This window comes from Lipomyces japonicus, assembly GCF_038497905.1.
Source record: "Lipomyces japonicus strain CBS 7319 unplaced genomic scaffold V1514scaffold_3, whole genome shotgun sequence".
Classification (NCBI taxonomy): Eukaryota; Fungi; Ascomycota; class Lipomycetes; order Lipomycetales; family Lipomycetaceae; genus Lipomyces; species Lipomyces japonicus.
The window spans coordinates 37,278-60,191 of record NW_027117815.1 but is presented as its reverse complement, the minus strand read 5'-3'; the positions used below and the strand labels follow the sequence as shown (position 1 = coordinate 60,191).

Genomic DNA, 22,914 nt, shown 5'->3' with positions numbered 1-22,914 from the left:
TTTTTATTTTTTTTTCGGTTTGCGGCATTAGATTTATAACCAAATTGTGTTTTTGGCAATGATATTACATTACATCTGAAAGTTTTGGAACGTGTTCATACCATGAAGAGTCCATTCTTTCCCCACAAAGCAAGGATGACGTTGAAGTTATGCACGCATGACAAATAATTTCGTCAGCAGAGTGGACGTTGTTTGGCCTTATTTTTTGCTTTGATTCTATTCAATAGTTACATCTATATTAATTATTTAATCTCGTTCTTGATCCATTCTTCCAGGCCACCTTGAATAATAATATCTTGCAAGTTTGGTCCCAAATCTCCTACTCTTTGTTCAAACACGACGTTCTGATCCGCATCACGGACCTGCACGCGAGCGCGGGGCACGTCCCACTTGATAAACAATCCGGTTCGCCGGGTGAGCTCTGGCTCTGAACCGGCGAATCTTTGGCGTAGCAATCCCACCAAGGCGGGCAATTCGAGAGTCAGCAACGCGTTGTTGATCGAGTTGCGGAAAAAAGTGTTGCCGAACGAGCCGGTGACGACGAGCCTGATGCCGCGGGCCAGGATGCACGTGGCGGCTTGTTCGCGCGACGAGCCGGTGCCGAAATTGAAGCCGGAAATGACCACGTCGCCAGGCCTGGTCTTGTTGACAAACTCGGTATCGTAGTTCTCCATGCAGACCTCGGCCATTTTGTCCTTGGGCACGTCGTCCTGGTACGTGTACTTGCCAGGGTAAATGCCGTCCGTGTTGATGTTGTCGGCATCGCACAACACGAGTTCGCCTTCAATCAGGGCCGGGAATCCGTCCCGGATCAGGGTCGCACCAGCGGCGGTGTCAACGTCTTCATGGCTTGCAGGGCTAGTGGTTGCAGAAAACTCATCTTGCACTGGCGCTTCGATGGCAACCTCGGAGGCTTGCAATGATGGCGTTGCCGGAATGGCCTGGCCGGTGACTTCCTGCGGGAAGCCAATCTTGCCCAAAACGGCGGATGCGGCCACGACGGCTGGCGAAGCCAGGTAAGCCAACGCATCACGACTGCCCATGCGACCTTTAAAATTACGGTTCGTGGCAGAGATGCCGACTTCGCCGTCCTTGAGCAAGCCGGTGCCGAGACCGATGCAGGGACCACATCCGGCCGGCAATGGCTTTGCTCCGGCATCGATCAGGGCTTGCCAGGCGCCGTCTTGCTCAGCGTCAGCTTGCACTTCAGATGACGCGCCGGCGACGTAGAATTCAACACCGTCGGCCACCTTGTGACCGCGGATCACGTCTGCGGCCGCCCGGATGTCGGACAATCGTGAGTTCGTGCACGATACCAGGTAAGCCTTGTTGATCTTGACCTGCTTGGCCGACAGGTCGGCAAGGGACGACGTGACCTTGACCGAGTTCGGGCCGGACACGTACGGTGCCAACGTGGCCAGGTCGAGCACGAGATGCTTTGCGTAGGTGGCACCAGCCGATGCCGACAATGACGGGTCGTTGTTTGCCAACGCGGAGGCCAATTCTTCAACCTTGTCGGCCGAGATGCGGGCGTGAGGTTGGCGCAGCCTGCGCACGCGGGCGCGGAGCCAGTCCACCAGGACGGAGTCGACCGGGAACAGGCCGGACAAGGCGCCCCATTCGGTGGTCATGTTGGCAATCGTGAGCCTGTCGTCAACCGACAATGACGGAATGGCGTCGCCGGTGAACTCGATTGCGTGGTTGAGCACGTTGTCGTTGTTGAACACACCGCACAGGGCCACGATCACGTCCTTGCCCGACGTGCCGGCCGGCAGGCGGCCCTTGAGCTCGACTTTTGCCACCGGCGGAATCTGCCACCATGTCTGGCCGGTGGCCCAGATTGCGGCCGCGTCGGTGCGGACCAAGGCCGTGCCCAGGCAAGCCACGCCGCCGTACGTGTTTGAATGAGAATCGGACGCGACCGTGAGCGCGCCCGGGAACGCGTAGCCTTCTTCGACCAAGATTTGATGGCCAATGCCGCGACCAGCAGGATAAAAATCAATTGCTTGCTCGCGAGCAAACCGTTCAATGTTTTCGTACTTGGTCAGGTTCTTTTCGGACTTGTTTTGCACGTCGTGGTCGAGCGTGAGCACGACCTGTCTGTCGTTGGCAACTTTTGTCGCACCCAGTCCCTTAAACTTGAGCGCAACCGGCCATGAATTGTCATGAGTCATGCAATGAGCAGGCTTGATTGTCACAAAATCTCCAGACCGCACAACCTTGCCAGGGGCCAACCCGACCGAATATTTCTGCACAATCTTCTCCGTCAAGTTCTGAGCAATGCCGCCGTTACTAACCGCGGTGGCAAGCGTTCGGCGGAACCGCCATGTCACCAAATTGACCCTCGGTCGGAACAACATTGTAAAGATGGTAGAAATATTGTTGAATTGAGGGATGAAAACTACAGGAAGAGCAACCCAAATTAAAAATGAAAGGTTTATTATTGGTCAATATTTTTTTTTTTTTTTTTGCTTTTCGGAAAATCCGTTTGTTTTTTGCCCCGGCGCATCGTGCGGCGCAAATAAGTGGGCAAAAAAAAATCAATTAAAGAATTTATTTATTTACTCGACACTCAGGCCAAACGACGATGGACCAGCACTCGACGGTGCTAAACAGGCTAGTGAGTCTGAAGGACACGTCGCCGTTTGTGCTGTTGCTTGACACGCCGCGACAGACCGCAAAGCCAATTCTGTTCGAGTTTGCTCGTCGTGCGACCACGGCCGGCCATGGTGCGGTTTTTTTGGCGTTCGAAACCGCGACCGTGGTTGACGACGGGCACGGCCAGGTCGAGTTTGTGGGTTGCAACCGGCTGTCGTTTGATCAGATCCATGATTGCGTGCGAAAATTGAACCGGCCGTTAGTGTTGATTGACACGTTGCGGTTTATTCCTGCTGCCGACCTGGCCCGGTTCTTGGTACCGCTGATTCAATCGCCGGCTTCATCCACCCTGGTCGCGGTGGCTCAGCCTGGGCCAACTGTCGTGCCGGAGCGGTCGTTTGCGCCGTCGGCCACGACCGTGCTGTCATACCTTGCTACTACTATATTTACGGTTCAGCCGAGCGACGACGACGACGACGACGACGACGACGACGAGAACGACGGCGTGTTGCCGTTATCTGCAAACTCGGCCAAGTTCAATGTCGAGTTCACGCACCGGCGCAAGTCTGGCCGGGCAGTCACGGGCTTGTTTGCGTTTGACTACGGCGCTCACGCGTTCACGTTCAAGCCGGCCGGCAAATCACGCCATGCCGGTGATGCCAACGAACACGACCTGGTGAGAGATCTCACAACGTTTAATCTCGGCACGACCGAAAAGCAAAAGCAAGCTCGCGAATTGGTTGAATTGCCGTACTTGCAAGCCCAACACACTGCAGGGTTGGCCACGACGGGCGCGATCGTGTATCAGTACGAGAAAGAAGATGACTATGACGAAGAAGATCCGTACGAGGACCCGTTTTGAAAGAACGTGTAATGTATATTATTTATGTAAGATTAAATACATGGGGTTGGTTTCATCATCTCAGGAAGATCCACCAAATAAGAAACACAAAGATGAGGGACACGCCTGCCACTGGAGCGTACTGCCTGAGTAAGGCGTCAAAATTTATTTTCTTGGCCGCCTTGCGATATTTCGATGACTCTGCTCGCAACGACGATGACAAGTTTGTCATTCCTAAAAAAAAACCCCCCCGTCAGTACATTGTGAACACGAACTGTATAACTGGGAAATGAAGTGGGTTACGTACGGTCGAGTGAATCACCACGATATAATAAGTCTTCAATATTTTTGGTCATGACCCTGGTAACATCTTGCAATTCAGCATTAAGCTTGTCAAGATTAACTGACGTCCGAGTATCATCATAAACTCGTTTTGTCTTTTGGATAAAATTTTCTTTTGCATTCATGTTAGCACGCTTGCAAGGCAGTGTAAGATGGATGATGAACTAACCAAAGTTGATAAACGCAAACGGCCGCAAATCGGATGATTCGATCCTGTGACCGTATGAAGCAATAAACTCTCTATCTAGATCGTCAAGATATGTAAAGGCCAGCTTGCGCGGATACGACCGTTCGGCAATGGTGATGTAGATTACGCCGTGAGCAATCAGATAGCTAACCAAGATCAAAATCAGAAAACCGCCCAGCTTTTACTCGCATGCTTCCTCAACAACGACAACAGCAAAAAAATAAAATAAAAATAAATTACTGACTGGTGAGTATAAGGACCGGATTCAATTGATGCTCGGGGTTCGGCCGTGTCGGTGAGCTTGCGAATGATTTCCTTCTCCTCGGTCGTGTATTTTGCCAGTTCATTCGGTTGCTTTTAATATGATGAGTTATATAACCATCAAAATTGAACCTTTTTTTTTGGCTCACCTGGCTATCGTCCACGCTGGCCGACAATGGCAGTTCTAATATGCAAAGTTCAATCAGTTTAAGTAACACGTTCCAAAACAAAACAAAACCTCCAGGCAATTGCATGCTACTAATATAGCAAACAAACAAACTCACTGTCTACCAGTCGAACAATCGTGGTCGACTTGATCATTTCTGAATGCTTGCAACCTTCCTGGCTGCCAGTTTGTTCACAGATGCGTTTGATTTACGTTTCCATAAGGACTATAATACGTGCCCAGCCACAACCACAGCCACAACCACAACTACGGCCACAACCACAGCCAACTTCCACGTTAGAACCTGAAAAGCACATCCATAGTATTGCGATTGATCAAAACAGGCTCGGTAAACAATCATTAGAGAAGAAAAAACAAAAGAACCACTTATTAGTATAGCAGACGAAAGTATGACAGTTTCTTGAGAATTAGTTGTTTTCTTTTTTTGTCCTGAGTAGAAAAAAAAAAGTTTTTTTTTTTTTTTTTTTTTCTTTCATCTATTTCTTTCATCAAAACGTGCAGCTCGTCAGATGAGCAACCGCATGCGCATCTTTGCTTAGCAAATATCTAGCACGGCTTGCGTTACATGCAGTATTCGAGACAAGCACCGTCAGGCAAGTCGAGACCGAGACCGAGACCGAGACCGAGACCGAGACTGGCAACGGCATCAGCAAACGAACTAGCATCACCTCTTGCAGCACAAGCACTAAGCAGCGGTCGCAGGCGGTCTCGCAAGGTTAACCATGAGCTTGATCCTGATTTTGATCGATCGTTGCCGATCGTAGCCGATACTGGCACCGGCCTCTCGCATGACCATGACAGACCGCAGTTGCTGGCGTTGTCGCCGTCGCCGTCGCCGCCGCCGCCGCCGCCGCAGCAGCAGCAGCAGCAGCGGCAGGAGCAGCAGAAGCAGAAGCAGGAGCCGTCAACAATGCTAGCGGCACTAGGACCAGCGACTGGCTTGCAGGGCGAGTTTAGGCAGCAGCTATATGACCCTCGTAAGGATCCGATTCCATCTGCCAGTCAGGAATTGCGGGGAAACGTGGTCACAGTGGCCGCAGCAGCTGCCGCAGCAGCAGCTGCAGAAGAGGCAGCAGCCGGAGGTGGCAGTATTGGCGGCACTCGCAGGCGAAGAAGAAGAGACCGGAGGAGGAGAGACGGTCGCGGCAGCGGTGGCGGTGAGAATGAGGAAGGGCGTGGTGCGCCTTCAGGCAAGCCCGGTCATGCATCTCGCAAGCTTTACAATCCGGCATCAGACTCGGATTCGATTGACCGTACACCAGCGGCAGCACCGGTCGACAATACTGAGAGGAGACAGCAAACCGGCACGCAACGTCGCGGAGACAGGCAGCACGAACAACGGACGGCTGCAAATTTGCAAAACCGGCTTCATCAACATCAGCAGCAGCATGAGACGGTAGGCAGCAAGAGTGTCGCGACGGGAAAGGTCATTTTATTAAAAAACCCGGCGCAAGTGCAGGTGCAAGTTGAAGTCGAGGCTAAGCAACAACAAGCTACTGAAACCGCATCGGCATCACGACAACAACAACAACACAATTATCAAATACCACAGGTTTTATATGAAATCGAGAAGCCGGTCGACTCGGTTGAAGACATTGAACGCAATGTTCGCGCGTCTTGTGCCAAGATCACTGAATTCGAAAACCGGATCAGGGATGCGACAAGTGACGTGACTGCGGATGCAGCGTCGTGGTGGCCGGCCGTGCGCTTGCATGTCAGGTTATTACAAGAATATGAAGAATACTTGCTACTTTTATCTGCCAACCGGCATAACATTAATCGGTTGAGTACGGGCAAGTTGCCAGTCCAGAAGGACAAGGTGCAATCTCGCATGTGGAATCGCGGCGTGTCACATGTAGTTGGCCAATTGCGGCCGTTCTTGCCACGATCGTCAGACGCGTTGGTGTCTTTTTTTTACTCGGCATACACGATCGTGTCACGATTGTATGAATTCTTGCCTGATCGTGATGACGCTGTCACTTGGGCCGAATGCCTAGGTGACCTTGCCCGATGCAGGGCAGATATCGAGACTGACGATTCAGACGACAAGCACATTTGGCAGCAATGCGCAGCCAGGTGGTACACTCAGTGCTCGTTTGTTACGCCCCAAACCGGCAGGTTATATCATCATCTGTCGCTCACTTTTGTTAAGGACTCGATCGATCTGGCGTGGGATTTTAAACTGAACCAGATTTACTACATGTGCAAAAGGTATAAAAATGCAATGGCTTTGCTCATGATGAAATTTATGTTTTGCTAATATGTGAGCCCTATAGCAAGTTATCGTCCGTGCCGTTTGACATGGACGAAGGTATCATGGCGAGCCTGTTCGGGTCCGTGATTTCGAATAAACCTAGCTACGTGGAACCAGCCGGCTGGTTCGCGCGCGCGCACGCGACCAGATACACAAAAGTGGGGATTCAACATCATGGCCGGGCTGTGGAAGAATTCTTATCGCTCATGCGGACAACGACCACGAGGAAGACCGTGGTGGCGAACGAGTGGAACAAGAACGGTGTCAAGTACGCGATCGTGAACATTTCCGGGTTATATGACTACGGTGCTGTTGATGACGGTAATCACGCGGAGCAATCGGGCGACCGCGTACTGTCTAACGCCGTGGAGGACATGCGACTGGAATCCGACATGGAAGCCGAGTGTTCAGCCGTGCCAGCATCGTCATTCAACATCCGGCCGGCTGGCGTGATTGCGTTCGGCACGTTACGGCTGGCGTTGCAATTGGCCCAGCCGGAGCAGTACGCGCACGTGTTTGTGTGGCTTGTTTTTTTGCTGCACGTGCTTCGATCGGGCCAGGCCAGTTGGCTGCTTGACGAGCAAGCCGGATTTCCGTGGCTCGAACTGGGCCAGTTTTTGTCAAGCTTGCCAGACGCAAGTTTTGACGACAATCACCACTCACGACGGCGGCACGGGCGTGGTGGCCTGGTGATGGAGGAAGATTGGGCATTAAGCGGGATCAAGTTTTGTGATGACGACGTGTTTGAACCTGAGCATTTGCAAGGCATTGAATTCGAGATTGACAACTACGAAGCTGCCGTGCTGCGTCACGGCATCGGGCCCGAACTCGGCCGAACCGGAACCGGCCGGCGACGTGCACGACCACGACCACGACCACGATCACGGCCACCGTTACCGAGGCAGCAAGACGTCGTGATTGTAGGTCATGATGACCCGATTGACGCGCAAGAAGAACAAGAAGAGGATGAGGAGCAAGAGCAAGAGGAAGAGAGTGAGATTGAGATTGAGGTTCGATTGCGCCGGTTAAACTGGGCCAAGCGCGAATTGGCCAAAGTGTTGCCGCAATAGAATATTTTTTTTTTCTTCCTCGTCGTTGTCGTCATCATCATTATCATACCGACAACGAACATGGTGAAAATACATTTAGGATTTAATAAACAACGCATTTTATTTTTCGTAAACGCCTGCTTATATAATTTACGCTGTTAATAAATTAAGGTTCGGGACCGGGCACGGGAAAAGGTGCGATTACGTACGTCGCGCGAGTAATGCGGGGGGGCCAAAGAAACTATCACGACATTTGCAAAACCATATCGTATCGCAACTGACCCGGTCCAGGAATTTCGCTCGGTTTTTTTATAACCTTTTACGTTGACGGTTCACACGTCAAAATTTACCACTGATTTGATAACCACTGTGTGTGGGTTCGAAATTGAGAAAGGAAAAAAAAAAAAAAAAACCGCAAAAGCGGAAGAGTGGGAAGGGTATATAAAAGGAAGCCAGAAAACAACATGGGGTTATTTGCATTTTTGAACTCGTTATTTGTATGTCAGGTATAATTTTTTTTTTGTTATCAAAATACTGACCGTTGTGGCGACGAATACAAACAGTCGGTTGTATTGTTTATCGGCGCGGTGGCAGGATTGGTCGTGACGTATAAATGGGCCCTCAAGCCGTTATTGCTTCGATACAACGTTTCGATCCCGCTTCGTGACCTTCCGGATCGCATCATTCGGCTTGGCCGTGCCAACGACGGCAGCACCGGTCGTCGCGGGCCGATCGCGTTATCGGATGATGACGACGACGACAATCACTTGCTCGAACGTGACGACGTTGAGTTTGGTGCCGGCCTGGCCAGGGTTGACACACGCGGGTCCGGGTTCGGATGGGAGCAACGGTCGGCACTGGGGTTTGGCAGAGATGACGATGGCGAGGTCGATCAGTTTTTCGAAACCGCGACTGCGCAGTCGCGCGGTCAAGATTGAGAGAGAGCAAAACCAAAAAAATAAAAAAAAGTAAAAAAGACGACCCGAGTGTGATGATGTTGGTTAGAGACATTCATATATATATATATACATATAATATATAATACATAAATATAATTATAAATTTGTACAAGTACATGAATACACAATCAAAATAAAAAAAAAAAAATAAAAAAAAAAAAAGAAAAAAAAAAGAAAAAAAACATTAAGACCTTAATCACGACCGGGAGCAGCAGCATCCGCCAGCCGGGACAGGAACAGGTTGACCCAATGCGCGCCAGTGTTGACCACAACTTCGGCATACAGGTTGCGCCACCGCCGGTCCCGTTCATTGTCTGGCATGGTTAGTGCCGTGAAGAACGCGTGCGCGACTTCGACCGTGTCCCATGGATTCACCAGCACGCAGGTGTCAGCCGCCGAGCTGTTGCTGGCAGCAGAGCCGCTTTTATTCCCGTTTGGTTCTGACAATGACGACGTGGATGATAACACGGATGCGCTGCCAGTAAATTCAGACAGCACGAGCGGGCCCTTTGAAGTTTCAGGTGCGGCCTGGCAAATCACGTATTCATGACATGTCAAGTTCATGCCTTCGCGCAACGACGTGACCACAAACACGTCGGCCTCACATAACAGCGCGAGGTATTGTTCAAACAAAATGTCCTGATGCAAAAAAACCACCGGCGGTTCGGCACCGACGTGAGAATTGGACGAGTTGATCCGGGTCACAATGTCGGATACTTCCGATTCCAAATCTTGTGATGCAATATTGGTCAAGCAAACTTGAATCATGGTTGCCTTTTCCTTGTATTCCGGATGTATTTTAAGAAACCGCTCGTATGCCAGCAACTTGTTTTTGACGCCACGGAATTCGTCCAACTTGTCCCTGCCGACGACAAGTTTCTGATGCGGCCCCCACCGCTCACGAATCAGTTGGCGCCATCGCACGACTTCCGAATCCTGACATGCGGTCTTGATTGATTCGGCATCAATGCCGATCGCCATGTTGACCACGCTCACGGTACGACCGTCATGATCGACCACGATCGTGCCATCAGGGTTGGCCCTGAGCCCGAGCACGACCTGACACGACTGCCTAAAATGCCGAGCGTATTCCACAGTTTGAAACCCAATCACGTCTGCGCCAAGCATGCCTTGTAATAACAGCTTGCGAGTCGGCAGGCACCGAAACACTTCACTCGACGGAAACGCAATGTGCAAGAAAAACCCGATTGTGGCGTTCGGCAGCTTTCGCCGGACCATGCCGGGCACGAGTAGCAAATGGTAATCGTGCACCCACACGGTATCGCCGTCCTCGTAGTTGGCCACGACCGCGTCAGCCACAGCTTGATTGAGTGCGTGATAGTGAACCCAGGAGTGATCTTCGTAGGCTTTGGACTTTGGATTATCTGGGATTTGGTAGTGAAACGTGGGCCAAAGGATTTCCTTGCAGTAGTGTGTGTAGTGACCTTCGACGGTGGAATCAGATGCAAATACGGGCACTTCCACATCTGCGTATTCGTCAATGTCATCGCTATCGCTCTCACTGCTATCGCTGTTGCCATTATTGTTGCTGCTGCTGTTGTTATTGTTGGCCAGTACATGAGCAATTGCATGTTTGGTAGTCAGCTCAAGCGCGTCGGTGGGCATCCCAAGCGTGCCGATCCACTTGCACGTCGGGAATCCAGGTTGAGTTCTTGCAGTTGCGATCGCATTTCGCAAGCCGCCGTTGCCCTTAACAAAGTCAACCACGGTCCACGATGCGTTGGAGAACGCGTTGGCGGCAACCGATACGGATTGCCTGCGCCTTGAAGCAGCAGCTGCAACTGATACCGCAGCAGTTGTTACATGTACCGCTGTTGTGAGTGCTGGTGTTGTTGTTGTTGTTGTTGCTACTGCTGCTGCTTTAGATGAAGGCTGAACAACCTTGAGTGACGGCACATTTGGGATCGAGTGCTTCCTTGTGGACACAAGATGCTTTGCTGGCGGTGGCGAGTTGGCCCTTGATTTTGGATGTGTCAATACCACTGTCGGCGTCGACGCTGCAGCCGGTCGGTGGTGGTGGTGGTGATGATGATGATGATGATGAGCAGGAGTATCAGGATCGCTATTTTTGGCCAACGCGGCCAGGCCAGACGATAACTTGCTTGTGTCAGCCTGGCCTTGGTGGTGATGCTGCTGCTGCTGCTGATGATGATGATAATGATGGGGCCTACGGCCAGCAGTTACCGCATTCGTGCCGAACGATAAATCGCGATCGAATTGCAACACGGTTGCTGAAGTAGCCGCCGCCGACGCGATCGATGACGATGAAGATGACCCCGACGGCGACCATATCTGACCGTGCGAATCCGGCACCGCTAACGGTGCCGAGTGAATTCCAAGATGACTTGAATTATTACCGTGAAAAAAAAAATCTCGTGACGCGCCTGCGGATGCAGATGATGATGATAACGCGCCCGCAGTCGGCGGTGAAGCCGGCGGCGTCGTGTTTGCAGACGTGACTCTGGACGCCAGCGATTGAATAAAAGTCTGTGGTTTCGGTTGCGGAACCGCGACCGGCGTGGCGACCGGCGTAGCCGTTGCCGTCGTCGTCGAAGTGGACGTGGTAGTCGAGGCTGTCGCGGTTGCTGGCTGGTGCTGGTCGTGCTTCTGCCGAGACGGTGACGCTGGCACGCGCTCGACCAGGGCCGGATCGTCCAGATTAAAGTCGATCGTGTGAGGCAGGTACAGCGACACGACGAGCAGTGTCATTTTTTTGTTTGAAAATACTTTCGTTGCAGGTGGAGGCTTTTGTATGATAATTTTGATATTTACAATTGGTAGTTATATTATACAAAGAATTTGAGAAGGGGCACGTTACATAATATTTGCTTACTTAAGCACAACGTTGGCCGACCTCAGGCTCAGGTAGCGCTGGTCCACGCCAGGCGGGAATGTTTTGACGGCACGAAACACTTCGGCGTTGTAGTATCGGAGTCCGGACGCCGGCATGCGATATGGTGCAGGCAGGCCGGTCACGTCGCACCACCATTTGCGTGGCGCGACCGACGGCGGTGCTTCGACAGACGCGAACGTGGGCCGGTCGTGGAACGATGGTGAGGATGACGTGCGCTTGAAGTCGTCGGCCGCAACCTGCCGGGCATTCTTGATGCGTTTGGGTGCGGATCCAAGTGGCTTGCGGCGGAACCTGCGAGGCTGGACCGTCAGGTCCGCGTCCGGGATCGTGAAGTTCGACATGTAAGTCGGTCAAGAAAAAAAGATGGATACACAAAAGTGCGAACGAGACAAGTGTTGCAAATTGGGACCCGCTGATGTAATAAATGACCAAGCACAGCACTATGGCCTAAGTTATATTACTCAGCGCTTACGTATGCCACACTGGCGGTTGGTTCATGATTTGTTGTACATTATTAATTCATCTAAGCCACGACAAAATACCGGCGCGGATCCAAGCCGGACACGTCTGCAGACCGAGCCTGACCTTCGAACACAATCTCGGCCATGATCTTGCCCGTTCCCGGTGCGTTGTTAATGCCCCAACACGAATGTCCTGCTGCCACGTACAGGTTAGCCGCCGACGTGAGCCCGACAAGCGGGCCGGACGTGGATGGCACGTCCACGACTGGCAAGTAGCAGGCCTGCCTGCGAGTGATCCGGCCGGCTTGCAATTCGTTGCTGACCACTCCGGCGTACTTGACCAACTCATCGCACCTGCTCTTCAGCACTTCCACGTCGTCCGTGGTCTCGGGTACTTCCACGTAATTGTCGCCTTCGCCGCACACGTACACCTCATCCTTGCGAGCGTAAATCTCCGGCGACACGTACTTGCCCTTGGCCAGCTTGAGCTCGGTAAACACCGCGTAAGCACTGACCGGCCGTGACGGCGTGATCGTGATGGAATGAGCGCGCAGGCCTGAGACCGGGCATGTGGGCAGCAGCCGTGACGTCCAGGGGCCAACCGTGACGATGATCTTGTCTGCCTTGAGCGTAGTCGTTGTACTATTGTTATTGCTGCTGCTGCTGTTGTTGTTGTTGTTGTTGTTGTTTTTATTATTTTTGTTGCTGTTGTTGTTACTGCTGCTGTTGCTAGTGTTATTACTGCTGCTGTGGTTATGACTGTTGTTATTGTTGGTCGCGGTTGATGATGTAGATGTGGATGTGAATGTAGACGTAGATGTGGATGTAGATGTAGATGTTAATATTAAATTAGATGAAGGCGTCAATGTAGATGTGGATGATAATGTGGGCGTGTACTCGACCGACTCCGCGCTGCCGGTGGTCTTGTTGCAATTGATGCCGGCCACTTTACCGAGCACTAGCGACACGGCGCCGGATTCTTGTGCTCGCCGCAGCATAAACATGGTAAACTTGTAAGGATGTACCTGCGCAGTCGAATCCGTACCAGACAGGGCCGACCACGACTCCGTCACGTCCTTGCGCACCCAATCCAAATCAACAGGCAAGTCGATCGAGTCTGCATCCGCTGCCGACGTTGACTTTGATTTTTTCTTTTTTGGAGTAGCCGCTGCTGATGCAGCAGTCTTGGTTAAATTGCCTTCCAACGATACGGTTTGCAACCGCCGGTAACCCCATTCCTCTTCACCGTTGTACTCTTCCGCCAACTGGGCGTGCAGTTCAAACGATAACGGCACCAGCTGTGATGGGAACGCCCATAGTGCTAACAATCCACCGGCCTTGCCACTGGCACCACTGGCTGGCCTGGTCGACTCAATGATCGTGATCCGATGCGTCTTGGCTGAGAACTGCGGGTGCCGCGTTAAGTAGTACGCCGTGCACACGCCAATAATTCCAGCGCCTAGATGATTGTCGTTAGCATTTACTCCTCACCACCACGACAATCGGTCATCCTCATCATCATCAGCCTGCACTTACCAACAATAATAATGTGTTGCCGGTCGTCTTCACTCCCGCCGCTGGTCGCCGTGCTCGCAGGCGCAGACGCAGGCGTAGACGTGGACGTCGGCATGTTTTGAATGGGAGTATAAATGTTGTGTATGTATGTACGTATTTATGTATCTTGCTCTTCTTGTTCCTCGTTCTTTCTTTCTCTTTTCTTTTTTTTACCCCCTTCGCCGTCGCCGTCGTCGTCGTTCTTGTCTGCCGCGATCGTCTTGCTGCTTGCGTGCAAAACTGGAAATCGAAAGTGAAATTGTGGTGTGACTTGCTTGCAGCCACGCTTATGTAACAAACCTAGACGCTGCACCGCCACGACGCCACGCCTTGCTTTGCTTTGCTTTAATTGAATATTTGAACTTGGTAACAATATCACGACCATCCCATTCAAGTCCAATCTCTCTTTTCCCCTTTCCAAGCTGCTGTCCTACACCGTTCGTTTTTCGCTTGAAGGTCACACCGCTGGAATCACGGCCGTCAGGTTCAGTCCCGACGGCCGGTTTGTGGCCACCGGCTCGGCCGACGCGACTGTGAAACTGTGGCACGCTCAAACCGGCGCCTACGAACTCACGTTGGCCGGTCACGTTGCCGGTGTGAACGACGTGGCATGGTCACCAGATTCCACGTTGCTGGCCACCGCATCGGATGACAAGACTGTCCGCGTGTTTGCCGCCGGCACTGGTGGTGCATGCGTGCGCACGTTCCGCGGCCATGCAAACTACGTTACCGCGGTGGATTTCAATTGCAAGGGCAACCTGGTCGCTTCTGGCTCATTTGATGAGTCCATCAAGATCTGGGACCTGCGCCGAGGCACATGTCTCCGCACGTTGCCGGCTCATTCCGACCCCGTGGCGGGCCTGCATTTCAGTCGCGACGGCACGTTGATCGTGTCCGGCTCGCACGATGGCCAGATCAGGCTTTGGGACGTCACGTCGGGCCAGTGTCTGAAAACGATCATTGAACCTGATAATAATGCGCCCGTGTCTGCAGTCAAGTTCTCGCCTAATGGCAGATACCTGTTATCATCCGCACTGGACGGGTCCGTCAGGTTGTGGGATTATCTCACGTCCGACGGCCGCTGCGTGCGCACGTTTCAATCCCACAAGAATGACGCCTACGCGCTGACGCCAACGTTTATTGTTTTCACATCATCATCATCATCATCGTCGTCGTCGTCGTCCGCCGTCTACGTCGTGTGCGGATCAGAATCTGGTGAAATCTTTTTTTGGGACTTGCAAACGAAGCAACCAGTCTTGATCTTGACCGCTGCTCATGTTGGACCTGTGCTGGCGGTTGACGCTCACCCGTCCGGATCCATGCTCGCGTCCGCCGGCATTGATCACTCTGCCAAAATATGGATACCAATCAACCATGTTACATAAACTACAAATATAAATAATAATTAAATACATTTATTGTGTTATCTTTGGTTCAAGTCCCGTCAACGTACCATGGCCATGACTGCCACTAACAAACCTATCCACCGCGCACCGGCTGTAATACACGCAATCCGGCACGGATACGCCCAAGAACGACGCACCCAAGAGCACAAGACCGTGTCCGCTGCCATACGCATCAATCACGGCGTCGTGGATGCGGTTCAGCAATTGCGCATGGCCAACCACGTATTGCGGGATGCACCGGTCATGAAACCGAGCCTGTGCAAACGTTGGCAAGGCCAGATCGGGCCGGTTTAGGTGCCGTGCCACTGCAGCAGTGGCCTGCCTGATTGCTTCCTTCTCGTCCGTAACTGCCGGTACTGCCGCGGCCTCATCCCAATAATGCCCTCCAAGCATGACCGTAATCTTTGTACCTTTTCGCGCGTCCTGAAGGTTCACGCCATGCTCGTCCGTGACCGTATCTGAGTCAAACACGACCCCCAACACGCGCTCAGGGTTTTCGTCCTTCACCGGCACGGCCGAAGGTACGAGGTACCCGAACCCGGTCACTGGCAAAACATTAGTCCGGTCATAAAAAAGATTAACCACGTTTACCGACACGGCGGGGATCTGACTGAGCAACTCGGTCAACCGGGCTGAAGTTACCACGTTGGACAACTCGCGAGCTGGTAACGCACTGAACACGGTCGTAAAAGTTTGCCTGTTTTCTCCATTGTCCGCCCGTGTCACGACTGTCACGCCGCCGGGCACGCGTTCCAATGCTTGCACGGGCGCACCGTACTCGATCCGCACGCTCGACGATTCGTTTAGTTCGTGCCGCAACCTGTCCACGACGGACTGCATGCCATTCCGAAACGATATCACAGAACTGTCAGACAATCGTGCCAGCAACTCCGCATTCTCTGCAGTCGCCCGCCGCAAATTCTCGGCATCGATTGCTGCCTGCTCGTCCGATGCGGATGCAGATAGGCCCGTAACCCGCCGGCGCCAGGGCAGCTTCACCAGCAAGCTGCCAGCTTCCTTGTCCCGGCGCCAGGCACGTTCCAACACGCTGCGCACGCTAAGCTTGTTCACATCGCCAGCGTAAATGCCATGCATCACGGCCGACGCTAACCGGCTGGTCACCAGCGGGCCAAACCGGCGGGTCATAAAGTCTGCCACAGACTCATCATTTTCACTGTCGTCAGGAGGCCGGAACGGCTCGCGCGCAACCTCGCTCGCGATCCGCCAGCTGCGAAATAACGGCTGCGTGAACACACTGCTTACGACTGCCACCACGGAATCAGGCACGCGATTCAGCACTCGATCAAAATATATAAACCGGTTCCGTTGTGCGGCCGTGCCATTACGGACGCGGATCAGATCACCTGCAAGCCGCAAGCGCCGGATCAGGTCTACCATGTTCACTGAACTGGCCGATTTCGGGTCTACCCGTAACGTGCGCGGGCCATGCTCAAACACGACCGTGCTCGAAACATTTTTATCATCATGATCGTACTTATTGTGCTTGTTCGTATTCACATGACTGGTTTCGATGTAGCCACCCACTCGTGCCGTGGCTTCAAATATCGTAATGGGCACCGACGCAGGCAGGGCCTGTCGCAGGTAATACGCCGCCGTCAAGCCAGTGATGCCGCCTCCTATAATAACTCAGTGTCACTAAACAATTACGTTGCTGCTTAAATCCTCGTTTTTTTTTGTTTTTTTTGTCTTACCTAGCACCGCGATCGACCGTGGCTGGCTCATGGCGGGTCCTGTTTGCTGCTCTTGGTATGAGAATATCACGTTGCGCGCAAGGTTAAATTAAATATTAACCTTTGGACATGTACATTGTTGTCCACCAACGCCATACGTGTCAGAACAGTAACTTATAGTCATTGCCGTCCGATCAAAACCATTTTAATATTGCCAAGAAACACTCTAACCGGAATATCGTACACCAGCTGCTGAGTTTCGGTTCAGCAACAGAGTTTGCTACATAAGAAGACATGCAATGGCAGAAAACATCGGCCTTGATCTGCCAGACTCGCCTCGTCCGCTCTCTGGCAGCTCTCTTCCAACATTTTTAACAAGCTTGCAAAAAAACGAACAAGAACCGGGGTCTGAAACTTTATCAGAAGACAGTAATGGGGTTTTTTCTGGCAAATCGAATATTGCAGGATTTAATGATGAGCCAGAAGGCACTGTTGGTCTTAGACTCAGTCAAAGTTCTTCCCCACAACCTGCAAGGAGTATTGTTGCATCACCGGCATTGGGTTATTCGTCTCCAAATATTCTTTTAGAAACTAGTTCAGAACTTAACGATTCTTGGGAGCAAAACGCTAAGGTTCTTCGTACAGAATTTCGATACTCATTGACAAGCACCGACCAGTTAAAACAAGAAACCGACGACGACCGTGTGAAGGAGAGTGCAAACAGATTGCAACAAATGCTTGCAAATACTTCCGAGGATTCTGTCGAGGAAGAAGAACAGGTCTCTGTTGATGAGGTTTTGCACGATGCTACAAGCACCACGGATGAAAAAAAAGTAACGCTACAACATATGCTTATTGTCGCTTCTAGTAATGGTGACTTAGCTAGAATCAAAAGGCTATTGGATTATGCGGATGCAAGGCAATTTGTTGAAGTCAATACTTCTGATGAAGAAGGAACGTCTGCTTTAATATATGCTGCTTGTTTTGGACATGCAGATATCGCAAGTTTGCTTATCGCCAATGGGGCCGATGTTGATCAGCAAGACAAATGTGAGGAACTTAATTTTTTTTTTTTTTTTTCTAAATTCACCGATGACTTTATCTAATCTCAATATAGTTAAGTGGTCACCGTTAATGTGGGCAACGAATAATAATCATACTGGAATAGTAAAATTACTATTAAATAATGGTGCATCTCTTGAAGTTAGAACTGCCACCGGCCGGACCGCGCAAGACTTCTCGGATCCCAAAAGTGAAATTTCAGAAATAGTGCGTCCATTGAGCGGCCAGGTGCAAGGTGTCGGCGTCCGTTCTATTCAAGATTTTTACAATGACGACACAAATCCGTCTTTGAACTTGGATGATAATTTTGTTAGTAACGAAATTCAAAAAAAGTTACTACTAGAGTCGTCTAGTAATCTTGACGTCGATTTAGCAAACTTGGGAATAACTCATCAGGATGATGATGATGTTTTTGAAAATGAAACAGAGTTTGATTGGGATCATTGCTTGCCAGATCAGATGTTTGTGTTTTCGGCAGAAGATTTACCGCGAATTCTTGACCTTGCAATCAATAAAATGCATCCTTTGCGTTCTTCAAACCAGAAACCAATACCAGCCAATGTTATATTTTTATGTGCCCGGTTTGCGCATTATTATGGAACACCCGATCTTCTCAAATCCTTGTTTTATTCCTCAATTGAGAAAATAAGTTATGTCGTCGAAGTTCATGAGGATGACATGGCGTTCTTAGCATTTTGGCTTTCTAATGTTACCTTACTTTTGTATTTTCTTCGAAAAGATACCGGATTAATGGCCGCGTCTGTAGAGCATCAGCAACAGTTGACAGATTTAGTTAGTGAAATTTTTGTTTTGTTTATTCGAGATGTCGAACGTCGACTTGATCGTATTCTCGATGCGGCGATCTTAGATCATGAAACAATTCCTGGATTGGGGAACGTTCAATTTCAGCGAGAATGGAAAATATTTCGATCAGGATGGAAAAATGTTGAGGGACGGTCATCTAGCCCTGGGGGTGGTTCTGAATTAGATCAATATCGCCCCCCATCGCTTAGCAAAATGATAGCACCGTCGTCACGTAATGTGACTAGTCTTTTAAGCTCAACGCTTCTTGTTTTAGACTTATATGACATCCATCCTGTGATAACATTGCAACTTGTCGGCCAAATTTTTTATTGGCTGAATGCCACAATATTTAACCGTATTTTATCTGATCGAAAATATCTTGCCCGGACAAAAGCAATGCAAATCCGACTTAACATATCAGCAATAGAAGACTGGGCTCGAGCAAATAATAGGCGTCCTGTCGAAATCGAGCCAGGAGTTTGTGGATCAGGATCGAGCATGTTTCATGAAAGTATTATTGAGTTAAGTCGCAGACATTTATTACCTTTAGTTCAGCTTTTACAATGGCTGCAATGTTTTTCTAGTCTGGGTGATGATACGGCTAGTTTAATCGGAACTTTAAAACAGCTTCCATTGCTTACCGCGGAACAACTTTTGCATGCTGTAAAAAACTACAGGGCAGAAGTTGGCGAAGACAAGCTTTCAAAATCTGCAATCAGATATCTCAAGAGTTTAGAGCAACAACAGTCACAACCGCATAAACAGGCAGTCGCAGGTGTCTCATCTATGGCTAGAAAGTCAAAATTGTTTAATCAAATTCTTCCTGGATCGCCTTCGCCACCACCACAACAACCGTCTCCGCAGGCACCACCCAGCCCAGCAAGGTCAACTACTGACTTGCAAGACATCACGTCATCAATAATTAGACAGTCTCTAGAATCAAACGCAGGATCATTGCATTTATCTAGTCCAGTTGTTGACAACGAAAATTTAACGTGGTCTGATGCCGAACAACATCAACGAAGACCTGGTGGACTTTATCTCGATATCTCATTAATATTGCCATTTGTGATACCGACAACTACTGAAATGCTAATAACTTGGGGTGCTGGTATTGGTGGTCTGAATCGTGCTCAGGCGCAACGGCATGCGCCTTTCTTGCCTCCAGAATTTGTGGCCAAATTAGACGCAACGTCAAGTTTAAGTACTGGTGTGCCCAGCATGAAGAGTGGAATTGTTGGTTCCGGTCGTGCAAGAGATAATTCGACAGCTAGCAGATATCAGTATGGTAGTAGCGTGGCGAGTGGTCGACGAGGTAGTAATGCTATTCGGAGTTTCAGGGATGGTAGTTTCGACTCCGATGATCGAAGTAGTGAATTTGATGATCATGACAATGAAAAAAGTACGCCAAGTGATGTTGTGGCTGAGGAGAAAAAAAGAAGGAATGAGCTTGAGTCGGAACTGGAAACTTTAAAATTAAACTCCTTGGAAAGGCAATTAGTGATTGAGGATGAAATCGAACAGGAAATGACTGATCAGGAGTTAAAGGCGAGATGGCATTAAAAAAATAATTAGATTTTTATATGTATTAATTCATTGTTTATATTTAACTTTTGTTTTAGAATATTTGATGTAGTAATTTTTATGAATTTTTATGCTAAAACGTATTCCAAAACTGATGATTCTCAACGTGCAAGTTTGACCTTTACAGGTACTCCATTAACAAATTTTGACGTTACAAAATTGGTCAGCTTAAAATCTTTTCCAGATTCGACCTCGTCAAATTCAAACCTCGACACAAGAGCGATAAGTAAAGCCTTGAATTCCAATTCCGCAAATCTTCTGCCAATGCATGATCGTGGTCCTTGCAAAAAAGTCAAAAAAGAATAAGGACTGGTCGCAAGCGTTGGCAAGTTATCCCATCTGTCTGGATTGAACTCTTCAGCATCAGGTCCCCAAAATTTCTTGGAACGATTAATAGCACCGGCGGCAATAATTAGCTCGGTTCCTTTACGAACGAGTACTCCTTCGACAACAATATCTTTAGTCGCCTCCCTGATTGTAAGCGGTACGGGAGGAATAAATCGTAAAATCTCTCTTGAAACATTATTTAAATATTTTAATGTTTCAATTTTATCATACGTCAGGCTGCGAAGATTATCCTCATTAAAATCGGCAGAAATTGAAGTATGTGCTCGAATTTCATCACGAAGTCGGTTCTGTACTTCCTTATTCTTAGACAGTAAATACACTGCTATCGCTGTTGCGCCCGATGTTGTTTCATGACCAGCTGCAAAAACTATATATATATAAAATTAATTTTCAACCGAGTGAAGCGAACTGGTAAACTTACAAGTCAGCAAATTGTTCTTTATCTCTTCACGTGTCCAAGATCCCTGTCCTTCTTGAATTAAAATATTTAAAATATCCTTTTCTGCATTGGTCTTGCCAAATGTCTTTGCAATCTTTTGCTTTTGCAGTTTCTCTTCAATCAAATCATCGGCAAATTTGTGCACAACTTTGACGGCTTGATCGATTTCTTTATTTCTTTTAGTGCGAACAATGTTGTGTCCGAGAGACATTGTAAGCACAGTCTCCAACAAACGCCAGGTGCTCAGTTCAGGAGCTTCAAAAAGCTTGTGGTATGCCTTAAGTAATTCATTGTCTTTGTTTTCAAGAGCATCAAACTCGACACCGAAACCTGCTTCGAAAATGATATCAAGCGTTGTCGCATGGGCTAGTGGTTCCACATTAATGATCACGCTTCCATCATCTTCAACCTTCGCAGTCGGTGACTCAATCAGGGTTGCAATAACGTTTGAAAGATTAATTGATTTTAAAACAAAAATCGGAACAAGAGATTTGATATGTCCAAAAGCAAAAGCGGGATTTAAAAGTTTCCTTTGTCGCTTATGGTAATCATATTCGGCGTTAAGAATACCGTCACCAACAATTTTTGCCAAGTACCGCCTGGTAAAGGAAGGCTTGATAAACTCATACGAGTGAGATTGCAGAACGGCATGTAATGCGCCATGACTAATAATCAGTAGTCTCTCTTTATTAAGAAAACCATTGTAGCGAAAGAAAGGTGAACTGTCATTGACTTGATTGACCCATTGTGTTGGTTTTGCTGCAGGTAAATCTGTATTAAAATATGGAATATGACCATAAAGCCAATGCGGCTTCTCTGTAGGCGCAGGCAGTGATTTATATGGCGAAAAGAATCGTGGGCCTATATAGAACTTATACAAAGCGTATATGGCTGAAGGTATTAAAAATGCCAAAAGCCAATGGGATCCTAATGTCAATAGTGATGCATCTTTTAACCAAAAATGGCGATGTGCAATATACACTGCCAGGCCAGCTGCCGCAATTGAAATTTTGAGAGAAGGCATTTCCACTTGTTCTCAGTCGGCAGGACCACGCTTAAATGGCAAGCTCTCTCCTTTCGGTACTTGCAACGCGACGATGAAAGGTAGACTTTAGCAATATGTTATAGCCATATATTTATATCGTACAACACCTCTGAAATCTGCTAAGATTGCGCAATTCCAAAGCGGCTACGAGCGTCCGTCCTTACTGATTGCAGCTAGTTCGCAAATTTCAAATCTAACTTAAATATTCCGACCAAAACTTAGCGTATGAAGTCTCATCAAAAAGTTCTGCATAATTTTTTTCTACCAGTACGTCCACAATATTGTAATATAAAATTAAATCTATTAATACAAACCTGATTAAAAATAATCCCATATATAAATCTTTAACTAAATCCTTCAACCCAAAGAAAAAAATTAAAAATATAGATGGGAAGTTTGCGTCGGTTGCCGGTAGTGCAATAGCAACGACACTATGTGTCCAATCATAGGCAAGCCCAGCGGATTAGTCACCGCATACAAAAATAAGAGTAACAAAATAAGTCCTAAATAAGGACGTTTCAGTTGTTACACTGAAAAGAACAGATACTACACTTGATCTAAGCCAAAAGGCAAAGAGAGTTAAGGAAAAGAAAAAAGAAAAAGCTACGCTTTCGGGGCCTGTCCGTTCTTTTATACACTTTTTTTTCCAGCCTGGGCTAGGGTAATGCTAAAACCCTAAGCTAGGGCTATTGGCGTCATGACCTAGGGCTAAATTAGCCAACTGAAACTTTATCTAGTGTTTAATTTAGTGCTTACTCGTTCATTACATTTCAGATAGGCTGGATGGTGTACCTTATTATGCAAACAAACTAAACGGTTTGATTTTATGGCGATTGTGTTCTAAATTCAAGGGATAAGTAAGTCATTGACAATGATCCCTGAATGAGAGGTTTGATCTTGGCAGATTCATGTTGGATTTATGAGTTTTCGTATGGGGTTGTGACTCAGCATGTTTATCACTCAAACG

At 49.0% G+C, this 22,914-nt stretch overlaps 12 protein-coding genes across 12 annotated transcripts; 5 read left to right on the top strand and 7 right to left on the bottom strand.

Moving 5' to 3' along the window:
* Positions 1-191: 191 nt before the first annotated feature.
* V1514DRAFT_324418 (uncharacterized protein) lies at positions 192-2,499 on the bottom strand. The gene has a single exon (XM_066926418.1). It carries the CDS (start codon positions 2,358-2,360, stop codon positions 243-245), a length of 2,118 nt encoding a protein of 705 aa, XP_066785655.1. The 5' UTR covers positions 2,361-2,499; the 3' UTR covers positions 192-242.
* On the top strand, positions 2,429-3,558 carry V1514DRAFT_324417 (Elongator complex protein 5). The gene has a single exon (XM_066926417.1). It carries the CDS (start codon positions 2,588-2,590, stop codon positions 3,458-3,460), a length of 873 nt encoding a protein of 290 aa, XP_066785654.1. The 5' UTR covers positions 2,429-2,587; the 3' UTR covers positions 3,461-3,558.
* V1514DRAFT_324413 (Longin-like domain-containing protein) lies at positions 3,455-4,692 on the bottom strand. The gene is made up of 6 exons (XM_066926416.1): positions 4,514-4,692; positions 4,379-4,413; positions 4,213-4,322; positions 3,951-4,114; positions 3,747-3,893; positions 3,455-3,673 (listed from the first exon to the last, which is right to left on the bottom strand). Exons 1-6 carry the CDS (start codon positions 4,548-4,550, stop codon positions 3,516-3,518), a joined length of 651 nt encoding a protein of 216 aa, XP_066785653.1. The 5' UTR covers positions 4,551-4,692; the 3' UTR covers positions 3,455-3,515.
* A 533-nt stretch (positions 4,693-5,225) lies between these two features.
* Positions 5,226-7,953, top strand: V1514DRAFT_324406 (uncharacterized protein). Its single transcript, XM_066926415.1, has 2 exons — positions 5,226-6,627; positions 6,693-7,953. Exons 1-2 carry the CDS (start codon positions 5,327-5,329, stop codon positions 7,738-7,740), a joined length of 2,349 nt encoding a protein of 782 aa, XP_066785652.1. The 5' UTR covers positions 5,226-5,326; the 3' UTR covers positions 7,741-7,953.
* On the top strand, positions 7,954-8,815 carry V1514DRAFT_349943 (uncharacterized protein). The gene is made up of 2 exons (XM_066929392.1): positions 7,954-8,216; positions 8,283-8,815. Exons 1-2 carry the CDS (start codon positions 8,184-8,186, stop codon positions 8,655-8,657), a joined length of 408 nt encoding a protein of 135 aa, XP_066785651.1. The 5' UTR covers positions 7,954-8,183; the 3' UTR covers positions 8,658-8,815.
* Positions 8,784-10,803, bottom strand: V1514DRAFT_324402 (glycosyltransferase family 20-domain-containing protein). The gene has a single exon (XM_066926414.1). The coding sequence runs from the start codon at positions 10,302-10,304 to the stop codon at positions 8,871-8,873; it is 1,434 nt and encodes a 477-aa protein (XP_066785650.1). The 5' UTR covers positions 10,305-10,803; the 3' UTR covers positions 8,784-8,870.
* Positions 10,804-11,467: 664 nt separating this feature from the next.
* V1514DRAFT_324400 (uncharacterized protein) lies at positions 11,468-12,044 on the bottom strand. The gene has a single exon (XM_066926413.1). It carries the CDS (start codon positions 11,892-11,894, stop codon positions 11,529-11,531), a length of 366 nt encoding a protein of 121 aa, XP_066785649.1. The 5' UTR covers positions 11,895-12,044; the 3' UTR covers positions 11,468-11,528.
* Positions 12,045-13,790, bottom strand: V1514DRAFT_365515 (FAD dependent oxidoreductase). The gene is made up of 2 exons (XM_066929812.1): positions 13,551-13,790; positions 12,045-13,473 (listed from the first exon to the last, which is right to left on the bottom strand). Exons 1-2 carry the CDS (start codon positions 13,642-13,644, stop codon positions 12,077-12,079), a joined length of 1,491 nt encoding a protein of 496 aa, XP_066785648.1. The 5' UTR covers positions 13,645-13,790; the 3' UTR covers positions 12,045-12,076.
* On the top strand, positions 13,664-15,222 carry V1514DRAFT_358154 (WD40-repeat-containing domain protein; the record flags this gene model as incomplete). Its single annotated transcript, XM_066929669.1, has 2 exons — positions 13,664-13,678; positions 13,991-15,222. 2 exons carry the CDS (start codon positions 13,664-13,666, stop codon positions 14,951-14,953), a joined length of 978 nt encoding a protein of 325 aa, XP_066785647.1. The 3' UTR covers positions 14,954-15,222.
* V1514DRAFT_324396 (uncharacterized protein) lies at positions 14,930-17,022 on the bottom strand. Its single transcript, XM_066926412.1, has 2 exons — positions 16,687-17,022; positions 14,930-16,611 (listed from the first exon to the last, which is right to left on the bottom strand). The coding sequence occupies exons 1-2, from the start codon at positions 16,715-16,717 to the stop codon at positions 14,984-14,986; spliced, it is 1,659 nt and encodes a 552-aa protein (XP_066785646.1). The 5' UTR covers positions 16,718-17,022; the 3' UTR covers positions 14,930-14,983.
* On the top strand, positions 16,478-20,194 carry V1514DRAFT_324394 (uncharacterized protein). The gene is made up of 2 exons (XM_066926411.1): positions 16,478-17,715; positions 17,783-20,194. Exons 1-2 carry the CDS (start codon positions 16,965-16,967, stop codon positions 20,092-20,094), a joined length of 3,063 nt encoding a protein of 1,020 aa, XP_066785645.1. The 5' UTR covers positions 16,478-16,964; the 3' UTR covers positions 20,095-20,194.
* A 22-nt stretch (positions 20,195-20,216) lies between these two features.
* Positions 20,217-21,926, bottom strand: V1514DRAFT_275443 (cytochrome P450; the record flags this gene model as incomplete). The annotated part of the gene is made up of 2 exons (XM_066924889.1): positions 20,217-20,830; positions 20,885-21,926. The coding sequence occupies 2 exons, from the start codon at positions 21,924-21,926 to the stop codon at positions 20,217-20,219; spliced, it is 1,656 nt and encodes a 551-aa protein (XP_066785644.1).
* Positions 21,927-22,914: the final 988 nt, after the last annotated feature.

Excerpts from the sequence above, each read along its gene's own strand:
- V1514DRAFT_324418 (XM_066926418.1), bottom strand. The coding sequence starts at position 2,360 with ATGTTGTTCCGACCGAGGGTCAATTTGGTGACATGGCGGTTCCGCCGA.
- V1514DRAFT_324417 (XM_066926417.1), top strand. The coding sequence starts at position 2,588 with ATGGACCAGCACTCGACGGTGCTAAACAGGCTAGTGAGTCTGAAGGAC.
- V1514DRAFT_324413 (XM_066926416.1), bottom strand. The coding sequence starts at position 4,550 with ATGATCAAGTCGACCACGATTGTTCGACTGGTAGACA. Across the intron at positions 4,115-4,212 it reads TCCGGTCCTTATACTCACCA|CTATCTGATTGCTCACGGCG; the intron begins GTCAGTAATTTA and ends GATCTTGGTTAG. Across the intron at positions 3,894-3,950 it reads GTTTGCGTTTATCAACTTTG|AAAATTTTATCCAAAAGACA; the intron begins GTTAGTTCATCA and ends TGAATGCAAAAG.
- V1514DRAFT_324406 (XM_066926415.1), top strand. The coding sequence starts at position 5,327 with ATGCTAGCGGCACTAGGACCAGCGACTGGCTTGCAGGGCGAGTTTAGG. Across the intron at positions 6,628-6,692 it reads ATTTACTACATGTGCAAAAG|CAAGTTATCGTCCGTGCCGT; the intron begins GTATAAAAATGC and ends TGAGCCCTATAG.
- V1514DRAFT_349943 (XM_066929392.1), top strand. The coding sequence starts at position 8,184 with ATGGGGTTATTTGCATTTTTGAACTCGTTATTT. Across the intron at positions 8,217-8,282 it reads CATTTTTGAACTCGTTATTT|TCGGTTGTATTGTTTATCGG; the intron begins GTATGTCAGGTA and ends GAATACAAACAG.
- V1514DRAFT_324402 (XM_066926414.1), bottom strand. The coding sequence starts at position 10,304 with ATGCCCACCGACGCGCTTGAGCTGACTACCAAACATGCAATTGCTCAT.
- V1514DRAFT_324400 (XM_066926413.1), bottom strand. The coding sequence starts at position 11,894 with ATGTCGAACTTCACGATCCCGGACGCGGACCTGACGGTCCAGCCTCGC.
- V1514DRAFT_365515 (XM_066929812.1), bottom strand. The coding sequence starts at position 13,644 with ATGCCGACGTCCACGTCTACGCCTGCGTCTGCGCCTGCGAGCACGGCG. Across the intron at positions 13,474-13,550 it reads GCAACACATTATTATTGTTG|GCGCTGGAATTATTGGCGTG; the intron begins GTAAGTGCAGGC and ends ACAATCATCTAG.
- V1514DRAFT_324396 (XM_066926412.1), bottom strand. The coding sequence starts at position 16,717 with ATGAGCCAGCCACGGTCGATCGCGGTGCTAG. Across the intron at positions 16,612-16,686 it reads ACGGTCGATCGCGGTGCTAG|GAGGCGGCATCACTGGCTTG; the intron begins GTAAGACAAAAA and ends GAGTTATTATAG.
- V1514DRAFT_324394 (XM_066926411.1), top strand. The coding sequence starts at position 16,965 with ATGGCAGAAAACATCGGCCTTGATCTGCCAGACTCGCCTCGTCCGCTC. Across the intron at positions 17,716-17,782 it reads TGTTGATCAGCAAGACAAAT|TTAAGTGGTCACCGTTAATG; the intron begins GTGAGGAACTTA and ends ATCTCAATATAG.